Source organism: Stegodyphus dumicola, chromosome 2 (assembly GCF_044657685.1).
Source record: "Stegodyphus dumicola isolate Sdum_Otavi_A_Nest chromosome 2, ASM4465768v1".
Taxonomy (NCBI): domain Eukaryota; kingdom Metazoa; phylum Arthropoda; class Arachnida; order Araneae; family Eresidae; genus Stegodyphus; species Stegodyphus dumicola.
The window spans coordinates 142761014-142784970 of NC_140769.1; the positions used below are offsets into that span (position 1 = coordinate 142761014).

At 33.9% G+C, this 23957-nt stretch overlaps 1 protein-coding gene across 5 annotated transcripts in view; it reads right to left on the reverse strand.

Moving 5' to 3' along the window:
• Nucleotides 1-529: 529 nt before the first annotated feature.
• Nucleotides 530-23957, reverse strand: part of Hmgcr (HMG coenzyme A reductase) — a 206407-nt gene continuing 182979 nt past the window's right edge. For all 5 annotated transcript variants that reach the window (XM_085811156.1, XM_085811159.1, XM_085811158.1 and 2 more), the window contains 4 exons: nucleotides 18621-18761; nucleotides 8680-8829; nucleotides 3741-3895; nucleotides 530-909 (listed from right to left, as the gene is read on the reverse strand). In XM_085811156.1, the coding sequence (XP_085667282.1) occupies nucleotides 834-909; nucleotides 3741-3895; nucleotides 8680-8829; nucleotides 18621-18761 (522 nt within the window). In that variant the 3' untranslated portion in view covers nucleotides 530-833. The remainder of the gene's footprint in view (nucleotides 910-3740; nucleotides 3896-8679; nucleotides 8830-18620; nucleotides 18762-23957) is intronic.

Sequence of the window (23957 nt, forward strand, 5' to 3'; positions counted from 1 at the left end):
TGTATTAAATTGGCATTAGATTCAACAGTAAAAAAAAAAAAGGCTGAACATGATCTATGCAGGGAGTTTGTGTGGGTTTGTTTTTGTTTAGAAGGCAAAAACAATCACTATGTGGACAAATTGATTTTAAAATTTAGGGAAGCTTGTTCTCTGAATGCACTGAAAAAGGGGAAAATGATATGAATATTTAAAAAATTTTTAAAAACCTGGTCTTAAAAATTCAGAAAGAAAATACATGAGAAAATGTTATTTAAAATAATGTGAACTTGATTTTCTACTTATTTTCATATAGTCTTATATACAAACACTCATACAGTGTCACAAACATATTCTGTACTATGTCATATATATAAGTCTTCTGTAATTAGGCAGAATTTGAGTGAAATTGATGAGCTCCAAGGTTGTGCATTTCCTTTGTCTTGTCAGTACAGCTTGGAGTAAAGACGCTAATAATACAATTTCACACACTGATACTAGCAAATTCCATGAAACAAAACAAAAAGCTTCTATTTATAAAGTAAAATTCCAATTATTAAGACCTAACTTTATTTACAAATATTTTCTCTCAGAAAAAATTCAATAAAATTATTTTACAAAACCAGAGAAGAGCAAGAAAATTCAGTTTGGCAGATACGCCCATATTTCAAATGAAACATATTTTACATAATGGAAAAATAGCAGTGCGAGTGATTTTATCCTTTTCTGGCTATTGTAATGCCCGTTATTACAATGATGTTATCTTCAGCAGTTTCAAACTTCTGAAGCATGTTTAACTGAATGTTCTTTAAATATTTCATTTGTTGAAAACTGCAGTGATTCTAAAAACCCCTATTTCATGATGTATAATTCTGATTCACATGGACATCCTGTAATGGAGACTGCAATGATGAATGAACTGTAAGAGATGACCTGTAAAAAAGAAAAAAAAAAAAAAAAAGATTTTAGTTAAAATTCTCAAAAAATATATTTAGTTTATGATAATATAAAAAGGACATGATTGTTATTGTTACCTAACATTTATTTAACTTCCAATGATTTGAACTGCAAAATCTACATTATGTTCATCTATTAAGTACCACTATTTTGATTATAAGATACTGGGAATGATTCCACAAAATGCAAGATTTAAAATTCATTGTTCAATATTTATTAGGCCCTTTAAAGTAATTCTCTCCAACTCCAATGTATTTATGCCAACACCTTTCCCCCCAATTCTTGAAGCATGCTTGAAAGTCATTTTCATGAAACTCTTTCAGGAATTGCAGCAAATTTCTATGCATTCAAATACTAATCACAACATGGCAATTGCAAAAATGAGAAATTCACATGGTGCATATTTGGTAAATACAGAGCTAGTTACAATCTGCCGAGTTTTCGGTCAACATTTCACAAAAACAATAGCAGTATAAGTATGTGAACTGGTACGAAATTCATGAGTTAGAACAATTCAGATATTTTTCAATTCACACAAATGCCACAAAACTCATACATATTTTTTATTTGGAATTTGGCCAGTTGGTAGAAATTCATAATGCATTATATTTGCAGAAAACAGTCAAAATTACCATATTTTGGAGTTAACTGCGACTGATTTTTTTTGGTCTTGCTTTATCTTTAAGTATCATTCACCTAAATGTTGAGCTTCCCCCCCCCCCTAAAGTGTAGACCCACATTTCATCAACAACTCTAAGGCATTTAAAGAAAATTTTGCTTTGAGAATGCATCTTCTGGCTACTTCAGCATGCTGTGTTTCGGGGAAAAATTCAACATTTTTGGATAAACTTGAAAAAATTCAAGTGATAAGGAATTCTTTAGCTGATAACGCTAGCTAAGCACTAAATTTAAATTGACATGCTGGTCATTAATTAAAATAGATGGTCTAGCATAGCCTGGTTCAACTTTAACAATTTCTTCCTTGAACATTTTATAACACTAAAAAAAATTTCATTTTGATAAAGTTCTGCAAAGCTTAAACCAATATTTCAGATGATTCTGTAACATAAATTTCATTGCTTACACTAAATTATTTTCTATTAAAAATTTATTTGTAATGATTGTAATTTATTTGTAAAGAAAATGAAATGATTGTTGTCAGATATTGATGAAAGTTATAACAATTTTTAAAAAGTCTTTAAAAGTGATTTCTTGTAAGTGCATATTTTAAACGAATTATTCATAACAAATTTTTTAATTACACAATGTTGTGTGTGTGTGTGGGTGATTATGGCAAAGCCTCGAGGGCTATCTGCCTAAGGGAAGGGATGCCTTCGTGGAGGACTTTCTAAGGGAAACCGGCTCGTATACACGTTACACATGGGGAAAACCACGAAAATGCCCATGCAGCCAGCCCGTTCGCGGGATTCGAACCTCGGACCGAACTACCAGTGTTCAGCGACTTTACCGCTCGGCCGCTCGTGGGCCCTATTACACAATGTTGTACAATGTGTATGTATGTGTATATGTATATACATACATTCATTTGAACATTTCTTGTAAATATCCATGATTAAAACTACTTTACCCCCCTTCACACTTACTCCGCTTTTACGCTCACATTTCACCTTGCACTGTATCATTGTTACTTTTTTCATGATCTACAGCAGTGTTTCTTAAACTATGGGTCGCAACCTCTAGCAAATCGAAATTCTGATGTTGTGAAAATTCAGTTCGATAGATGAATTTAAAGAAACTGCATAAGACTTTAAAGAAATTATATTAATTGACATTAATGAGATTAGACTTTTAAAGACATTACATTAATTGATATTAAGGAGATTAATTACTTGTAAATACAAAAGGAATTTGTAAAGCTATCTAGCGATTCAAACTTACAACTTGAGTTTTCACAAAAAAGCTTGATGAATTCTCACTACTTCTGAAATGGCATTAAATGTTCTTCTCTAATTCAGCAGCACATATTTTTATAAAACTACTTTTTCAGCTTTAATGTTTGAAACCAAATGCCATTCAACGCTGAAACATGTTGAAGATGCTTTATGCAGTGTAAAATATAGCACCAACGTTGAATTTGTTATGTAGCAGAAAATAAGTACATCTGTCTCATTAGAATTTTCTTTTTCGTTTCCTTAAAATAAATCCCAAAACTACTTCATTTTATATGTATATTGTTTACTAAAGCAGAGAATTATGTAGGGGAGGCTATTTATTTTTATATCTTTATTTTACATTTAATATCTGGGGTCACAATTGAAAAAAGTTTAAGAAGCCCTGTTCTACAGGTATATTAAAAGTTATGATCATCATTTCTATTACACACTGTATGCCATTGCATATGCTGTGGCAGAAATCTGCACATATCATGTAGGTTTATTACAACTACTGTTTTAGGAAATCTTTCAGTGTTCCCTTCTGTTTCCATATTGTGCAATTGTAATGAGTTTTAACTGATAATATGATGCAGTGCAATTTTAATAAATGCCTAAAAATATTTTATGCTTTTTCAGTTAGTTCCCACAGATTACATACAAAAGACTTCTAACATATCACAGTTGCAATTACAGGTGGCAAAATAAGCAGTGAACTGGAAAAGGTGGGAAACTATGCACCACATGAATAAATAGGCAGATGATACTGGTGACAATTTTCAAAAAAGTGTTATTTACCAACATTCAAATAAATTACTTCAATGAAATTAAACATTATATGTATTTCTTTAGATAACTATATATTAGTGAATTATGATTCAATTGGCACATTAACCTGCAACTGTGGACACTCACCTATTATGAGTCATGTGTGAACGAACTAGGTTGCCTTCTGCTAATGCAGAAAGAAGGGACAACTCTCCAGCAAGGACAGTCGCACAGATGATTCTAGCAAGCTTTGCTGAATTATTCCCTGGGTTTTCTTCACAAGGACCTTTCACTCCCAGCATCTAACATTAAAAAAATCAAAACTTCACACATTTAAAACTCACATGTTTAATAATGCTACATATAGGTAGGATTACTAATCTATCTGTATTTTAAGATAGCCAACACAGGACATTTTATGAAAAACTAATTTTAGTGCTAAAGAAGGCCTTAAGATTTTTAATTGAACTTTATCACATAAATTACAGAGACTAATTTTTTTATGTACTGAAGCCATTTAATCAGCAAGAAGCATAAAAATGAATCAGCAGGGTGTGACATTTCCAGTTCTGCATTAATAAGAAAATTTTAATTCATTAATAAGAAATTTAAACTAAATTTCTTAAAGCCTTATTTATTATAATGAATGCATGGGATATTTTTATCCCAGACCCCAAGAAAAAGTTAATACAATAAACTGAGGCTAAGAAATAAAAGCAAATGTAAAAGTTTAGTACTTGATCAACAAAAATAGCCAAAATATTAAAAAATGGACTGCATTTTTCAGAAGGTCTATTGCAAAGATGTAGTTTTTTTTTTTTTTTTTTTTTAAATTATGGGAAAGTACGCTATTGGCTATCTCTTTAAAGGAAAGAATGCTTTCAAGGAGGACTGTAAAGCGAAACAGGCTCGTTTCTGTTACACATGGACAAAACAATGAAAATACTCATGCAGCTAGCCCATTTGCCTGGAATCAAACCTACGTTGAACTACCAGTTTCCAGTGACTTTAGTGGGTACCTTTTAAAGATGTAGATAATGCAAAAGTGTATAATTGAAATTGCCCACTAAGGTCACAAAATTTATCTGGTTTTACCTTTAAATACCTGCATCTCAGTAAAATCATTACTTAGGTTTCTTCTATAATTTAATATTTTTTACTAATAATTATTCTCTATAGTCAAAATTTTATATTTTTAAAAATAAAAAGGAGAGTCTGAAAAATAAAATTAAAACAAGAAGAAAGCATAAGAGTGTATGAAATAAGGCATTAACTTGTTCTTGAGGGGTTGCTACTATGAGATAATTTGACAGCACAGGCATGTTTTACATGAACAATTTAATACTGCCAAAAATAAAATCAACAAAATTCCTACAAATCAGATATTGAACTGTTGATAAATGCTCGTGTCTAAAAAACTCATGGCGAAAATCTTATCAAAAATGCAAAACAAATTAAAAAAATAATATATGGTCTTTAAAAAATAAAATAATTAATTAGCAAAAAAAAATAAATATAAATCTAATAATCATATGCTTGATTCAAATTATCACCATTTCCTCAGCAATGTATCACTTCGATAAGAAAACCATCTGCACACACCACCACACAGGATTAGATTACATTATCCTCAGGAATGTATCAAGCCCTGGTTTTGATGGAAAAAATAAATGCATGAACTGTTTGGACACAACACCGCCTTGATTAGACCACTATTTCCTGAGCAAAAGCTCTGGATTTAATGAAGAACCGTTTGGACACTGGATTATATAATTTATTATTGTTGTGTCTATGCCTATTCAAACAATGCCATGGGCAACGATAACAATACTGGAAATCTGCAAAATGAATCATACAGGTTTGGTCTCGTAAACAAAATCCAAATTTTCAGGAATTCAGTAAGGATGGTTGTACAATCCAAAATGTGTGCAGTCTTTATTCCTGATCAGAATATCACGGTATTAATGCCTACAGAAGCACCTAGTAATTAGCTTATTTATTTCTGTTTGGTGTTAAACGACTTACTGAAAAACAGCTTACAATTTTTTTACTAAGACTGCAATTACAACTGACCTATATTGGTATGCTTTAAATTACATCTGTATTCAATGTTTTCCAGGGAAAGGGGGGGCAAAATTTAAGGAACAAAGATTATCTTTGTGGGTTACAGTTATCGAAACCAAAAAGGCAGAATTTGTTCTATAAAGGCACAAATGCCAACACTAAAATACAAAAAACTGGGAGGTTTTTGTGCTTTGCAATACACTGAAACATTTAAAGTCACTTCATAATTCATAATCTGTGTTTTAAAACCAATTATAATATAATTTTGATTAAATATATTAATTAAATAGGTAATTAATTATTTAAAGTTTATTTTATGTTATGTTTTCTAGCTACCTATATCCAGGTTGGTTAATTTTCTTAAAATTTAATAATAATAAAAAACCAGTAAGGGGGAACTTTTTAAAAAAATCAAAATGATTTTAAACACAGTGAAAGTAAATATGCACAAAATTGCATGGATAAAACTTAATAATGCACCATTATTGATTTAAAGCAAAATGAAATACAAATGTTTAATGACTAAAATACTATGCAAATATTAAACAAAAATTAATTAAATCTTCATAAAATGCTATACAAATCTCTGCAATAGATTAAAATTATTCATATTGAATAAAAATTAACCAGAAAAATTATGCTGACACTCACCTGGAAAGAAAGTTTGATTAGCACAATTTAAGCGTAATTTAGAAAAAGCAATCTCATTACATTTGCATGAAAATACTATAATAACATTTCTTCTTTCTTCAAAACTTAAGTGATCAACAATTTGTCTAGAATTGCATTTGAGAGACATTATCTAAATTTAGCTAAATTAAAAACCGAGAGCTTTAGAGGTAACTGGAAGATACGAAATATTGTGAGTCTCCCAGCTTTACCCAGAGTGGCTGGTAGTTTCGGCAAGGTAATAAACAAACACGGCTAAAAAAAAGTTTTGTGAATATCAAGGTGTCCTGCACTCTTGCCAATGGCTAAAATAAAATTGTATGCATATCATAAAAACATGAGAAAATTAAATACCTCTAAACAAGATGACTGAGCTGGCAGGAAAGTTCCTCCACCAACAGTTCCAACTTCTATGGATGGCATTTTTACTAATAATTATTCTCTATAGTCAAAATTTTATATTTTTAAAAATAAAAAGGAGAGTCTGAAAAATAAAATTAAAACAAGAAGAAAGCATAAGAGTGTATGAAATAAGGCTTTAACTTGTTCTTGAGGGGTTGCTACTACGAGATAATTTGACAGCACAGGCATGTTTTACATGAACAATTTAATACTGCCAAAAATAAAATCAACAAAATTCCTACAAATCAGATATTGAACTGTTGATAAATGCTCATGTCTAAAAAACTCATGGCGAAAATCTTATCAAAAATGCAAAACAAATTAAAAAAATAATATATGGTCTTTAAAAAATAAAATAATTAATTAGCAAAAAAATAAATATAAATCTAATAATCATATGCTTGATTCAAATTATCACCATTTCCTCAGCAATGTATCACTTCGATAAGAAAACCATCTGCACACACCACCACACAGGATTAGATTACATTATCCTCAGGAATGTATCAAGCCCTGGTTTTGATGGAAAAAATAAATGCATGAACTGTTTGGACACAACACCGCCTTGATTAGACCACTATTTCCTGAGCAAAAGCTCTGGATTTAATGAAGAACCGTTTGGACACTGGATTATATAATTTATTATTGTTGTGTCTATGCCTATTCAAACAATGCCATGGGCAACGATAACAATACTGGAAATCTGCAAAATGAATCATACAGGTTTGGTCTCGTAAACAAAATCCAAATTTTCAGGAATTCAGTAAGGATGGTTGTACAATCCAAAATGTGTGCAGTCTTTATTCCTGATCAGAATATCACGGTATTAATGCCTACAGAAGCACCTAGTAATTAGCTTATTTATTTCTGTTTGGTGTTAAACGACTTACTGAAAAACAGCTTACAATTTTTTTACTAAGACTGCAATTACAACTGACCTATATTGGTATGCTTTAAATTACATCTGTATTCAATGTTTTCCAGGGAAAGGGGGGGCAAAATTTAAGGAACAAAGATTATCTTTGTGGGTTACAGTTATCGAAACCAAAAAGGCAGAATTTGTTCTATAAAGGCACAAATGCCAACACTAAAATACAAAAAACTGGGAGGTTTTTGTGCTTTGCAATACACTGAAACATTTAAAGTCACTTCATAATTCATAATCTGTGTTTTAAAACCAATTATAATATAATTTTGATTAAATATATTAATTAAATAGGTAATTAATTATTTAAAGTTTATTTTATGTTATGTTTTCTAGCTACCTATATCCAGGTTGGTTAATTTTCTTAAAATTTAATAATAATAAAAAACCAGTAAGGGGGAACTTTTTAAAAAAATCAAAATGATTTTAAACACAGTGAAAATAAATATGCACAAAATTGCATGGATAAAACTTAATAATGCACCATTATTGATTTAAAGCAAAATGAAATACAAATGTTTAATGACTAAAATACTATGCAAATATTAAACAAAAATTAATTAAATCTTCATAAAATGCTATACAAATCTCTGCAATAGATTAAAATTATTCATATTGAATAAAAATTAACCAGAAAAATTATGCTGACACTCACCTGGAAAGAAAGTTTGATTAGCACAATTTAAGCGTAATTTAGAAAAAGCAATCTCATTACATTTGCATGAAAATACTATAATAACATTTCTTCTTTCTTCAAAACTTAGTGATCAACAATTTGTCTAGAATTGCATTTGAGAGACATTATCTAAATTTAGCTAAATTAAAAACCGAGAGCTTTAGAGGTAACTGGAAGATACGAAATATTGTGAGTCTCCCAGCTTTACCCAGAGTGGCTGGTAGTTTCGGCAAGGTAATAAACAAACACGGCTAAAAAAAAGTTTTGTGAATATCAAGGTGTCCTGCACTCTTGCCAATGGCTAAAATAAAATTGTATGCATATCATAAAAACATGAGAAAATTAAATACCTCTAAACAAGATGACTGAGCTGGCAGGAAAGTTCCTCCACCAACAGTTCCAACTTCTATGGATGGCATTGTGCAACTAATATACAGATCTCCTTTTTTATCTTCCAACACAGTTAAGCAATTGGAACTAGTAACATTTTGAGCTGGATCCTACAAATTATGAAAGAAATATAATCTCAGAATGAATTAAAATTATTTAAAACCAAAGAAGTTTTTATAATTTAATTTTCTACATTTACTTCTTTGTAAAATTTGCATTGTCTTCATATTATCAGCTAATTTTGACAGCAAAAATAAAAAATTATGTGCATCTGTGAGGTTATAATAAAATTATGTAGCACAAACAATTCTACTCCACAAGCATTAACTGGAAAAAATTGCTTTATTTCACTTGTAACTATAATGTTATTTATAACTCAGATATACACTCTTTAGTAAAAAAAAATCGAAGAACTTTTGCGACCATAAGCAAATTTGGTATGCGAAAACATCTTGATCGAACTTGCAAATGATCAGAGTTTCAAGGCAAATGAACAGAAATTGCGATCACAACGAGCATTTCTATTGCGTAATTCGCAAAGTATAAAACCAGTAATAGAGGCCGAAAATTTATCTTTTTTTTTTTTTGTTGCTGCAATTGTAATACCGTAAAGAAGTAACTAAAGATGCCATTACAACGATATTGAAGATCTTACAAGCAACTAAACGATTTCGAACATGGTTGCATTGTAAGGTTGCGTGAACTGGGTTGTCATACCGAGCAATAGGCCACCATCTGTTGCATACAGACACTGCTGTGCAAAGCTGTTGGCAGCAATGGTTGCTAGAAGGAAGTTGCTGATGAAATGAAGGCTCTGGAAGGCCAAGGAGCACAAATGTGAGGCAAGATAGGATGATTGTTTTGCCAAGCCTGAACCGCCTAAACTGTATCACTGTCGACTATTCAACGTTATACTGCAACGTCTATACCTCCCATGGTAGCATCCACCATCTTAAGGCACTTATCTGAGGCGGGGTTACGCTCACAGAGGCCTTTAAGATGTTTGCTTTTGATTCCACAACATCGCAGAGTCGTCTGGAGTGGTGTCACAGCTAATCATCATGGCTGCCACCACACTGACATCGTATAGTGTTAACCCTTTGAGGGGCGATATATAAAATAATTTAAATTGTAGTAAAATACAACTACTACTTATGGACAACTTATGGACCCTAAGGACACAGAATTGAGACTTAAAAAAAATCTACAGCGAAATCCTGAATTTTAAGAGCCGGTATATATTTTATACCGGCGCCCCTCTAAGACATTTTTTTCCAGGTAGCTGCCAACTGCTAATTTTTGTTTTTTAAATTAATTTTGCGTACTTTTTATGTGCTTCTGTAGTGATGAGTGCTTGAATATAGTTATGTAAGCTTTCTTCAATTCAATATTATTATTTTATAATATATATATATATAACACTGCATGCGTAAATTGTATCATGCTGTAACTGAACTAGTATAATATTACAAGCAGATGTAACTCAGCCGAAAATTTAAAAAATTGAAGAATGAAACGCTATGACTCAGCTGAGAAAGTATGCTGCATTTTTGAAGTTGTATTTTATGCTTTAGATAATATGTGGAAAAAATCCATGCTTCATACTATGATACGAAGAATCCCCCCCCTCCACGCATACACACTTTAGATGATTGAGGACTGTAAGCGTCCCTTTTTTATTTTTTGTTAATATAGGTTGTAATATATTTTTTTGTTCAGGAAGAAACACTGTTAAACAATTTTATTATTTGATACACCTCAAAGCTATTCTTTGGCTCTTATTCCGATTTTTAACCCCTTTGGCTTCCTAGGGGCTCCTTTTCAACTTTTGGATAAACATGGCATCTAAACATTTTGGCATCTACTACGGGCCTTAGAAATATTTTCCCTCCTTTCGACAACTGTGAAAATTTATTTCGGAAACAACCTATTTGTATCAACCAGAGGGAAAATTTCTCTAGTCTTTCATCTGAAATTAACAAAGAATTAAAAAGAATTTCCCTAAAGAATAAAAGCATTCCTTCAAACCAGCAGTTTTTGTGATTACACTATGAGATAGAACTTAAGTACATTTCCATTTTATGCGAGCTTTCCCTTTGTATGATCTTATCACACCTCACAAAGGGAAGAAGGCGTGACTCCCGAATGACAAATTGGTTGTCAATCACCTCTTTTCATTTTCCTGGCATTCTAGGATTTTGGAGAACACGAAGCAACAGGTGTCTTTCGGGGGCTAGCATGCCACATTTAACCCCCACAATTGTGTAAAGTTTTGACCCCAGATGGCAATTTTGAAATGAGTCTTCTCTTGGGAAAGGGATAAGTGCTGAAATAAAAATTTTAACTAAACGCAGACTGATGAAACTTGAGCTGAGAACACAAAGAATAAATGAAACTATTATACTTGTATTCAGTCCTAGTGCAGAGTCAGTAAACTCCTCATTCCTTCATGAACGTACTATTTAATCCTAAACGACTTATAAATTAAACATGAAAAATTATTACACCATAAACTGTTATAATAATAAAGAAATTCTGTCATGTCACAGAGTAGAAAAGGAGAAGACTGGTGCTGCCATCTATTGGCGTGGTACCCTCAGTGTGGGCGCCAGTATATATTATATACCGGTTTTAAAATCGTATAAATAATCTTTTGTTAATTATCACTTCTGACTGAAATGAAGTAAATACGAGGGCCATCCAGGAAGTAGATTACGTTTCCGTCTGTGTCCGCTAGGGGCGGGGCTAGCGCGGCCATCTTGGGGTCAGAGCGTTGCGCAGCTCAGTCTGCATCTAGCCGTGCTAGTGAGAGGTTCATGCTGTGCTCCGTTCAGATACTGTGACGGTTTGAAATGTCTGCGTTAATTGAAAATCCCGCGAGGTGCGCTCAGTAATAAGGTTTCTGACTGCAAAATACTGTAAACCGATAGAAATCTATCGGCAGCTTCGTGAAGTGTATGGGGACAACATTATCACTGAAGGTGGAGTGCGTCAGTGGGTCATAAGATTTCAAAATGGCCGAACCAATGTTCACGACGAAGATCGAAGTGGGAGACCCAGCATAGTGACCGCCGAACTTCTCGAAAAAGTCGATGCTAAAGTCCGTGAAAATCGAAATGTCACAATAACGGAACTTTCTTTGAGTTTTCCACAAATTTCGCGAAGTTTGTTGCACGAAATCATCAGCGAAAAGCTTGGTTACCACAAGTTTTGTGCAAGATGGATTCCAAAAATCTTGACAGAGGACCACAAAAATCAGCGAATGGCTGCAGCGTTGAACTTTTTGGACGCTTACCATAAGGATGGTGACTCTTTACTCGATCGCATCGTTACTGGTGACGAAACATGGGTGAAACATGTGAACTGTGAAACGAAATTGCAATCAATGCAGTGGGGGCACACAAGTTCTCCCCAAAAACCCAAGAAATGCATGCAAACAATGTCGGCAAGGAAGATGATGGCAACTGTTTTTTGGGACAGAAAAGGTGTAATTTTGGTGGACTTCCTGGAAAGAGGCACTACAATAAACTCTCAAAGGTATTGCCAAACTCTCCAAAAACTCAGAAGAGCAATTCAAAACAAGCGCAGAGGAATGTTGAGCTCTAAGATCTTGTTGATTCACGACAACGCCCGGCCCCACACGGCAAATGTCACTCGTAAAGTTCTTGAATCTTTTAAGTGGGAGTTGTTTCCTCATCCGCCGTACAGTCCCGACCTGGCACCGAGCGACTTCCACCTATTCCCAGCAATGAAGAAGTGGCTGGCTATGCAGCGTTTTGATGACGACGCACACAGCTGCAAGAAGAGGTAACGAAGTGGTTGAAGGCGCAGGCGGCTGAATTTTTCGACGAAGGAATTTCCAAGCTCGTACATCGCTACGATAAATGCCTTAATTTGTATGGTGACTATGTAGAAAAGTAGTATTTGAGTGTGGCTTTCATCTGTATATAATAAAATTTGTTTCCTATACTTTGTTTATTTTTTTATTCCAAAACGTAATCTACTTTCTGGATAGCCCTCGTATGTAAGATTCAGCATGTGTACATCATATATTTGCAGATTTTGAATTTTTTCTTTCCCTCTAATAGAATTTATTAGTCTTCCAACATGATACCTTGGGACGAGGTATATTAATTTCATAACTGAAAAATACTGAACATTCATAGGGTGATGTTGCCATTTAGAATCAAAAGCAAACACTAGACACTTACGATTATAGCTTTTGGTGTAGAAAAATTAGCATTTTTTGGACGTTAAAAAATTGATAAACAATCGGTATATATTATATACTGGTGCCCTTCAAATGGTTAAGCGATGAATCCTGTTTCACTCTTGAAGCAGACGACCACCATGTTCATATCTGGAGAGGATGGGGCCAGCAGTCCCAATCAGCCTTTGTTTTACAAAGGCATACAGCCATAACCCCTGGCGTGATGATGTGTGGCACTATTTCTTATGATAGCAGGTCATCTTTAGTCATCCTCCATACATCTTTAACAGCTCAATGACATGCTGATATCATCCTGCAGTCAGTTTCATTACCCTTCATGGCATGTCATCTCGGGGCCATTTTCTAACAAGATAATGCCAGGCCACATACGTCTTGCACATCTCTGGGCTGCCTCCATGCGGTTGATACTCTTCCTTGGACAGCAAGGTCACCAGACCTTTCACCAATCAAGCATGACTGGGATATGTTAGGCAGTCAGATTCGGGCACCACAAAATATCACAGATCTGGAGCGACAACAGATGAGAATGTGTCATAGGATGACATTAGGAATCTCTAACAGTCCTTGCCTTGATGAATTCCAAGCATGCATTGCCACAAGTGGTGGTTCGTCCAACTACTAATGGGTGACTGTGAGCAGTGAACAGGTACTATGACCTCGATTTTTTAATCATTTTATTATCTGTGTACGAGTTATACACATATTCATTTTCATCAAAAACAACCACTTCCTTCATGGTGCTTCGATTTTTTTGCAAAAGAGTGTATATTATATTGGTTCTTGAACAAGTAAATGCTGAACTAAATACAACATACACTCTGTATGCCATACACTGAACACATCAATCCATCCCTACAAGCATTTCTAAATCCGGTCCTGATAACAGAAGAGTACCAATAATACTTAGATGATACATCTTTTTATATATCACCATTATGACTTGCAACATGGCACTAAAACAATACAGTATAACCCTGATGGTACAGAGATTATGTTAGGTTAGGCAATTTGAATGTGGCAAAGCACAGGTGGGCTTCTGTATCAAAGGAAAGGGATAACTTCATAAAGGACTCTGTACCAGAAACTCATGAAATTTACATTACACATGGAGAAAATCACAAAAAATATCATACTTGCCAACCTATGACACTCAAAAATCAGAAGAATTTTCAACGACAAAAATAATTTTAAAATAAAAATATGTAGAAAGAAAAATATATCTTTTAATAATAAATTAATTTTAAATAGTAACTAATTATTATCTGAAAATAAAAATGTTAAAAAACTGCCTATAGTTTTTAACTTTAGAAAGGTTTTTGTCTTTGCACTTGAGCATTTCTTAGCAATTTTACTGCTGGGAAGCATCTTTCTAAAAATGCTGTAGCATGATCTGAAGCCTTCAGAGGCAGGTTGTGCTTCAGTAAAAATACAGAGATCACACAAACTGCCTTTAACATTTTGGTCCTTTGATTCCACAGAAAAATTTCATTTTCTTTCCAGCCTAACACACGTAGCCCTTGTAAACGCACATGTTTAAGAACATTGGCAATTTCACCGTGTGAAATCAAAAAATCACAATGACAAACGATACACATTGCAATATTACATTTCCCTTGACAAAATAATAGAAGGAAAGTCATCTGGGTACGATTTTTGAAAAGTAAATGAGTATTTTACAATTTTTGCAGACATAACTAAAGCAGAAGATTGTTGTTTCAGGGAAGCACGTGAAACTTACGTTGTTCACTGGCGAGACGAACGAAATAAACAATCTCGATCTTGCTTTGTGATCATTGTCTAATATATGCCAGATGATCCGCAGTGGAGCTTAATTCTCATTGAAGAACTGGAACTCAAATTTTCGGACTCTCATACCCATAGCAGAAATGTGCCATACCTCATTGGTTCGACATCAATATTTTTTTTTATATGCATCTAGAAAAAACAAACTTTTTTGGGAGGAAGGGGGGCAAATAATGAAGTACATAACATTTTGGGGGGCCAAGCTACATAAAAATCGTGAGAAATTTTAAGAATAAGAGAAGTCGGGAGAAATATGTTAAAAATCGTATTGGTGGGTGTAAAGTCTCCTGCCTAAATCGGGAGAGTTGGCAACTCTGAAATATCCAGTCCATCCAGGACATGGAGCCAGTCCATTTGCTGATGTTTATATAGGTCTAAATAGGGTAACTTTAATTAGAACCACCCTGTATGCATGTGAAGATGGATGCTTTCTTTCTATATTACACACCTTTTGAAATTTAGTGTACATACACTGCCAAATATGTGCCACACTGTATTCCACTGTACCACCTGTCTCAATAGCAATGATTATTTGCTGCACTTAGTTCAGTGTTATTTTGTATTTTGAACAAAATGGGAGTTAATTACTTTGTTGCTCTAACAGGGTAACACTACGTGTACACATGCTCATTACTGCACATTGGTACCATGTCATTGCTTGGGGACTACTGTAATTCTAACACCACTAATATTTATACTATAATATAATGAATTATAAGCCATTTGGCTAATTGTACAACATACTTGTTACTCAAACAATACTCATTAGCAATTTTGTGCTGTGTATCACACTACACAATTAGATCAGCGACATATAATACACATGCCACCTGTCAGAAATGTACCTATAATACAGTAATGTCATAACTTACAGATGCACTATATTGTCCAATATACGGCACACACTCCTTTATTTCCACTATTTTTAATTGCAGATGATTTAAAATACCACACTTTGAGTTACTGTTTTTATGTTTATGTCATCTCTCACTGAAAGTTTTGTGACGATTGCTATCAGGAATTTCAAGTTTTCCATAACAAAAGGCCTCATAAAGCCCTAAAATGAAAATGGAAGGTGAGTGGGGTGGGGGAAATTTTTTTTATTTTAATGCTTTTCATGTATGTTCATAGCATACGTTAAGATATAATTGATATAAAATGCATAGTACTCTAGATGCTGATATTCAAAAAAGGACTAAGATTTTTCTTAAAAACAGAATTATTTTGAATTTTAATTATCGAAAGACATTTTTCACCCTTTATTGCCAATATATTGTCTTCTTAACACAACATTTATAATTTCCATTGAAAACAACCAGTAATATACTCATTCTTCACGAGCTCAAGTTCTGCTATAAAATCTGTATGCTTGAAGAATTTTAGAACTTCTGCTATTAATGTAGTTTTATACAAATTGGTTAGAAAAAAAAAAAAGATCCCCCCATATGAGAAATTAATAAATTCTCCATCAATCAATGCTCATTCCTTAAGCTAGCTATGGCTATAGTCAATTCCGTCATTGTTTCAATTTTGTCTCTTAAAATTTATTAGAAAAACAATTTGATTTTTCAAACAAATTTCCTTCCTAAAATTCTATACCTCCCTCAAAATTTTCAGTTGGCAATTTATATCTCTTAACCCTTTAACAGTTTGACTCAGATTATCTCGTTCTTTTATGCAGGTCACTTAACTGATTGTTACTGAAGACTGCAATTTAAATATACTCTCGAAAATGAGCTTACCCATGTTTGTGTTACAATTAAGATTACATCAAAGAGCAGCTAGCCCGGATTTTTGTCTTACTTTCACCCCCAAATGACTAAGGAGACAAGCATCCCTCCAACCCTGATGGCAACGGGTAATGACCCTCAATAGCGTGGGAACAACTCTTTTTGATGTTTTATGATAAAGGCCTTACACTAGTTCTAACATAACAAGAAATTTGTTACCAGTCAGAAAGTGAAAAGAAATAGAGAAATTTCTCTTTTACAGTTGTTTAAGAAATAAAAAAAAAAAAAAGATTCTTATAAAATAAGCTTTTATTTATAACTCATGATTAACGAATTAAAAAAAAAGAAAGAAAAGTAATTTAGATACTCTTCTACTATTGAGACCAGATTCAGGAATGTATGTATGCGTCTGTGTGCATATATGTGTAAACACATACATACCTACATATATACACACATACATGAATACATACATCCATATGTACGTGGAAAAATGTTTGAATCCAGTCCCGATAACAGAACAGTACTCTAATTTATTATATAGATCAATAGGAATAAGAGATAAAATAATATTCTTTACAAAATTCATCTACAAATTGATGTCATTAATAATAATAATTAAAAAAGGGGGGGGCACTTTTGATTAATTTATAAAGGCATATGTTTTTTATATTGTGATTTGACTGCTTGATTTCGTTATTTAAGCGCCTACACCTTTATGATTCAAGATATAAATTTTACACGAATATTGTAATGAGGCTTAATCTCTTGTTACCATTAAACTATACTGTAAATTGGGGATGCACAACTTGTGGCCAGCTTCAAAATTTTGTTGCGATTTGACATATCGGTTGTCTCTAGAAAGGGTTGTGAGAAGAAAAATTTCGCTGCTTCCACCTTCATTATTTATTCTAGTAAGTTTCACCATCTGAGCGCGAAAACTGCTCTTAGTCTGTACGGCGCACAAGTTGAGGAAGGGTCTCTGGTATGATGTGACACGAGTGCGTTTGCACACATGTGCTAGTAAAAAGGAAGAGAAAAATATTTGCTGGGATCAGAAGTGCCGCATTCATTTGCTTTGCATTGTTGCACTTTTGGCTTCGCCGTTCCCTCGTTGAAAAAAGGAATGTATTTACAAAGGCATCTTCACAATTAGGTAACTGTGTTGAAGTTAGTATGGGAACCGTATCCTTAATTACTAAAAGTGGCTGCCCATTTACTGATGGCGATTTTGAAAAGGAGTGTATATACTGAGAAAGTATGCCCTGAAGCTATGAAGAAATTTAAAAACATGTGTCTCAGCAGAACAACACTAAAGAAAAATTGAAAATTTATATAATGATGTTATGTAAAATTGCTGCCACCAAATTTAAGTACTTTTCTAGCAGTTGATGAGTTAACATACATTACGTCAACATGTCAGCTGCTATTGTTTGTTAAAGGAATTCCTGAAGTAACTGAAGCACTTGTTGGAAATGAAAGGCGAACAACTGAAGCTGATATTTTATCCTCCATTTTAATTTCGTATTCTGCACATAATTTTGATACAAACAAACTTGTTAGTATCACTACTGATGCAACTCCAACCATAACTGGAATTCATAATGACATGGTGAGTCTATCATCACCTGTCATCACGCAATACTAAGAAACCAGTAACCAGAAAAGATAGGTTGAGGGAAAAAAATGTGAAATTAATTCTATAGTTTTTTATTTTTAAATAAACAATAAGCTTTATTGAAAAAGAGGATTTTAATATTAAGAATTTGGATGCAATTCCGAGATATATTTTTCTCATGTGTGTTTTTTTTACACACTCCAATTGTGGACCCAAAAATAATGAAAAATGCATTTTAGAGAATTTTATATAGTTAAATAAAATTTCAAAAAAACAAAACACATACTGCCAGTAAAACCAAACAACATAAAATTTTGTGAAAAATAAAATGGGACAGTAAAAAACATCTGATGATTTTAAAGACTTTTATAAAAATATGCAATGATTAAGGGGTTACTACCTTGAAAAATCATGGCACCAGTTAGTTTCAATATTTGGAATTTGACAATATACGTCTGTGAATACTTAATATACAAACAAAAAACTAAAAAAATAAACATGAAAATACAGATTACTTACTTGACCTGTAGCAAGAAAGATAGCAGTGACAATATTAGCAGCTTGAGCATTAAATCCACCAATGCTTCCTGCCATAGCAGAACCAATGAAATTTTTCTGAATATTTAACTTTATTAAAGTAGCTACATCTGTTTTTAAGACCTGGAAATAATCAAAGAAAAACATAAATGAATACTTTTTATTTCAAAAACAGCAAGAGAATATGTGTAAGTTTTATTACTTTAATAAGCTACTTACAATAAAGCTAATAACCAGTAAACAGTCTCCCTCAGAATCTGTTTTGGTTTATCGTGTTTGTTGATAAGTTGATTTTTTTTTCAAGTGAAATAAACTGTTTTGATAATGTGTTTTATGATAATTGATAGAGAACTGTGAGGTTTACAAAACAGTTAATTTAGTTTTTTAACCCCAATATACTGAGTAAGTCAAAATGAATGGTCCAATTTCATAGGTGCACTACGCAAAATGTAATAAATGTATTCATTAAAAATTTAAATACAGGCAGAAGTAATATAAGCAAGTTTTGAATAGTCATCAATAGATGGCACTGGAACTCAAATTGTCATCAGTGTTTCTGCAAAAAGGAAAGGGGGCAGAAAAACAATGCCTTTATAAAATGGCGACGCAACAGCAAAAAGCATTTTGTGTGCTTGAATTTCATGTTAGCAAGTCTAGCCTCAGATCTCAACCCAAGCGATTTTTTTTCTGGGGTGGGGTCGTAAAAGATCACATGTAAGTGTCATATCACAGCTGCTGTTGCCAGCATCGATACAGACATGCTGCACAAAGCTTGTCAAGAATTACATTTGAGACTTGATGTATACCGTATAACAAAAGGAACGCAAACTGAACATTTGTGAGGCATAGATTCAAAATTTGCTTATATTACCTCCATGTATGTACATTTTCAATGAATAACTTTATTGCATTTTATGTAATGCATTCATGAAATTGTGGCATTCATTTTTGACTTACACTGTACTTTCTGTTTTTTACAGGTGTCATGTCAACAATAGAATGTCATGTCAAGAAAAAAGAGCATTTTCAATACCTTCTGCTTTTTGCATTTAATTGAGGTGCCAAAGAAACTGCTTGAGACATTTGTTACGTATACAGCAAAGAAGTGATGCCCCTTAGGATGGCTCAGAATTGATTTAAGTGATTCTAAAATGCAATTTTGACCTTAAAGACATGCATCACACTGGACACCCCATTATGTTTGAATGGAATCAGTTCATTCATGAAAATCCATGCCAAATGTCAAGGGAATTGGCAGAGATAATGGAATGCTTCCACAGTACCATAGAGGATCACGTTCACTCAATGGGAAAGGTTTAAAAGTGGGGTGCATGGGTTCAGCATGTTTTGAACGACAACAACAAGCTGAGGTACACGTGCCTAAGAGAGGATCGATAGAATTAAATGGACAACAGCAATCTTAATTAAGAGAGACATATAGCAATTACTAATCAAATTTAAGAAGGAAAAAAAAAACAACTTAGTTACCAGAGCTGGCAGCACTATAATGGACTGAAAACGACAGAGAACGGCCCAACCACCGACACCGGGATTCACATCACAGTGAAGTACAGACAGCAGGAGAAAAACTCGTCCCTTTCCATCAGCTTGTAAGTTCGCCATACAGGTTTAAAATGTCTTTCGCCAATCGGCGGTTTTCTGTATACTTTTGAGTTTGTATCGCATGTTCTGCGATGCCACTGCAAAGCCATGATCTCCACTGGTTTTCTTGCCTGTCATCGGTCAACTTATGGACATATAGAGATATAGAAAGATTCCTCTACCGAATTGTTACCAAAGACAAAAAATGATGCCTGTACAGCAACATGAAGCAGCACAAAGAATGGTTTAGCCCCCCAAAAACGGGCAACACTGCAAGCAAAATAAGATCTTCACCTGCATAAAATGATATTGTGCATATGGTGGGACTGGAAAGGCATGATCTACTACAAACTGCTTGCTCAGAACCAAACAGTGAATGTAAAACTTACCCTGCAATGACTCAACAATGCTATCTAGCAAAAATGACCTGATCGGCAACATGGTGTTCTTTTGCAGCATGAAAACATCAGCCCTCACATCACCAATATAATCAAGGAAGTCATTCAAAAGCTTGGCTAGGAAGTGCTGAAACATACTTCCTATTCTACCGCCTTGGTGCCTTTCGATTTCTATATATTCCGACCCTCCATGAATACACTACATGCCGTTTTGTTCAATAATATCGTGGAACCGAAGGCCTGGCTGAATGATTTCTTCCAAGTCCAAATCCGGTGATTTCTGCTGTTGAGGCACCGAACAGCTTGTTGAATGCTGAAAAGAAGCTGTACACAACAACGGAGAATACCTTATTGATTGATTTGCTGTTCAATTCTTGTTTATTTTTGTGGAAACCCAAACTAATCAAAAAAACTTATCGGCCAACCAAATATTGCTTCTTAAATTCTTCAAGTAAATGCTTTAAGAACCAACCTTTCTAAATAAATGTTTATCTAAAAACAATTTAAATTAAAATTTTTCAATAAGCTAGAAAATATATACAGAGATTTAAATTGACCTTTCATTACATCAATAATAGTTTTTTTAAATAAATACGTTTTAACCATTTAAAGGGAACCTGTATATGAGATATACCAGATGTTTGTCAATTTATTAACCTGCTAAAAATGCTAATTTTTCTACACCAAAACCTGTAATCTTAAGTTTTTAGTATTTCTTTTTGATTCTAAATAGTAGCACTACCCTATGAATCCTCAATATTTTGCAGTTATGAAATTAATATACCTTGTTCCAAGGTATCATGTTTGAAGATTCATAAATTCTATTGGTGGGGAAGAAAAAATTCAAAATCTGCCAATATGACATATACAGACTGAATCTTATATATTTACTGTATTTCGGTCAGAAGTGATAATTAACAGAAGATTATTTATACGATTTTAAGACCGGTATATAATATATACTGGCACCCATATTGAGGGTACCATGCTAATAGATGGCAGCAACGGTGTTCTTTTCTACTCTCTGAGATGACAGAATTTCTTCATATTATAATAGTTTATGATGCAATAATTTTTTTATGATTAATTTACAAGTTGTTTAGGATTCAATATTATGTTCATGGGAGGATGGGGAGTTGACCCTATGCTAGGACTGAATATAAGTATATTAGTTTCTTTTTATTCTTTGTTTACTCCACTCGAGTTTCTCATTTGTCCCTACTAAGCTAAAATCTGAATTTCAGCACATCACTCTTTCCCAGGAAAAAGACTCATCAATTCCAAAACTGTTGTCTGTCATCAAAATGTTACACAATCGTGGGGGTTAAATGTGCCCTGTTAGCCTGGGTTTTCCAAAATCCTAGAATGCAGTGAAAATGAAAAGAGGTAATTGAGATTTAATTTGCCATACAGGGGGTTACACCTTCTTCCCTTTGTGTGATAAGGTCACACAATTTAAAAGCTCACTTAAAAATATGGGAAATAGAAATGTAGTTTAGGTCCATCTCTAAGTGAAATGGAAAAACTGCTGATTTGATTTTGTTCTTTTAGGGTATAGTCTTTGTTAATTTCAGATGAGAGACTAAAAAACACAAGAGAAATGATCCCCCTGGGGTTTAGGATACAAATGGGTGGTTTTTGGAATAAATTTTCATAGTTGGTGAGAGGAGAAAAAATAGTTCTAAGGACAGTTTTAGATGTCCTTAGAACTACCTTAGAACACCGGCGTGCAAAGTCCTTAGAACACCGGCGTGCAAAATTCAAGGACAAGATATTTTTTAGTGTAAAGCTCTACAGATGTGTTTCACATTGACCTAACTCATACCTAAGATTTCCTAGATATGAAAATATAGGACAAATGAGCAAAACCATCCAAACAAGGTATCAAATGGATAAAAAGACACTTTATTGAAAAGGTAGTTCCGAGCACAACTGGGCAGATAACATCGTCTATGTCACAGCACCAAGAAAAATCCGTTTTTTAAAAGGGTATATAAAATCACACGACTTCAATGCACCAATGTCTGTCTATCCTGAGGACAAGGTTGTCAAGGAGCCATTGAAGCATAGTACCCATTCCTCTTGTAACATAAGCCCTCACACAACTTGCTGCGAGCAATGAGTCTGTTGCTGGCAATTAGCTGTGTGCTGCCAACCGTCTCCCTAAAAGGTCCGCATAAGTGCTTTATGGGATTTAGGTCCATGGGCCCTTCAGGCCTATCTACGCAGTGAATATCTTCACTTTCCAAGAGCTCTGCAACAGTTACTGTACTATGAAGTGTAGCATTATCTTCTATGAAGAGGAAGTCCAGACTCACATCATGTCTAAACAGATGCATGTAAGACAAAACAACATTGGTACAATAGCAAGCACAAATGACTGAACCTCCCTGGAAGAAATGGAACACAGTATGATTACCAAGCATACCACCCCAAACGAGAATTCTGGCATCTCCAAAATGGTCCCCTTTCGATGATGTTAGAGGGATGATTACATGTTGTCTTCTCTTTCCAGATTTGCAGATTCCAGATTACATTCTGAATCACTCATCAGATTAAATTGGCTCTCATCCATAAATAGCACTCGACCCCACTTCTATTCCGTCCAATTTTGGGCTCCAGGTTCTACAGAAACAAGTGTTAACAACACACGCCATCCTGGTCATTGTGCATATAGACCACATTTTCACAGCCTCCTGACCACAGAAAAATATAATGTTGGGTGTCCAGCAGCATGTGCATTGCGATTACCTTAATTTCCGGAAGAAAGGCCGCATCAGCATAAATGCCGCACTCGTGAAAAATGGCGGGAAAAAAATTAAAATTACATAGAAACGCCGCAATAAATTAAATTGCGCATGACGTCGTCGTGGGCTGTATAGATGCAAAAACTCAACCTAAGTCCTGATATATGACATACCAGTTAAGAAAAATGCATGAAATGAAACCAAAACTCAAAAATAAATTAAAGGTAAGAAATGTATAGCTTCTGTGCCGTTTAGAGACATTTTCAAAAATTTTCCGATCCCTAATTAAAAACTATCCAACAAGTACTTGTACTCTAACTGATGGGATCTGTATTTGGCAGAATGCCAAGAAAAATCCATTCATGCTGAAGGGGAAATACGTCAGAGTTCGTTATTGCGAGGCAGGTGGAGTCGTGTCCGCCTTTGAAAAAAAATTGCAGAAAAGGCAGGGGTGGAAAGAGGATGGGTCCTGGAAGATTCATCGAATGGCAGAGGAGAGAGACTATTCAAACTGATGAGAATGTTGATTTGAAAGGGGGAAGAATGTTATTGTTCTGAGATCTCGTTTAGGG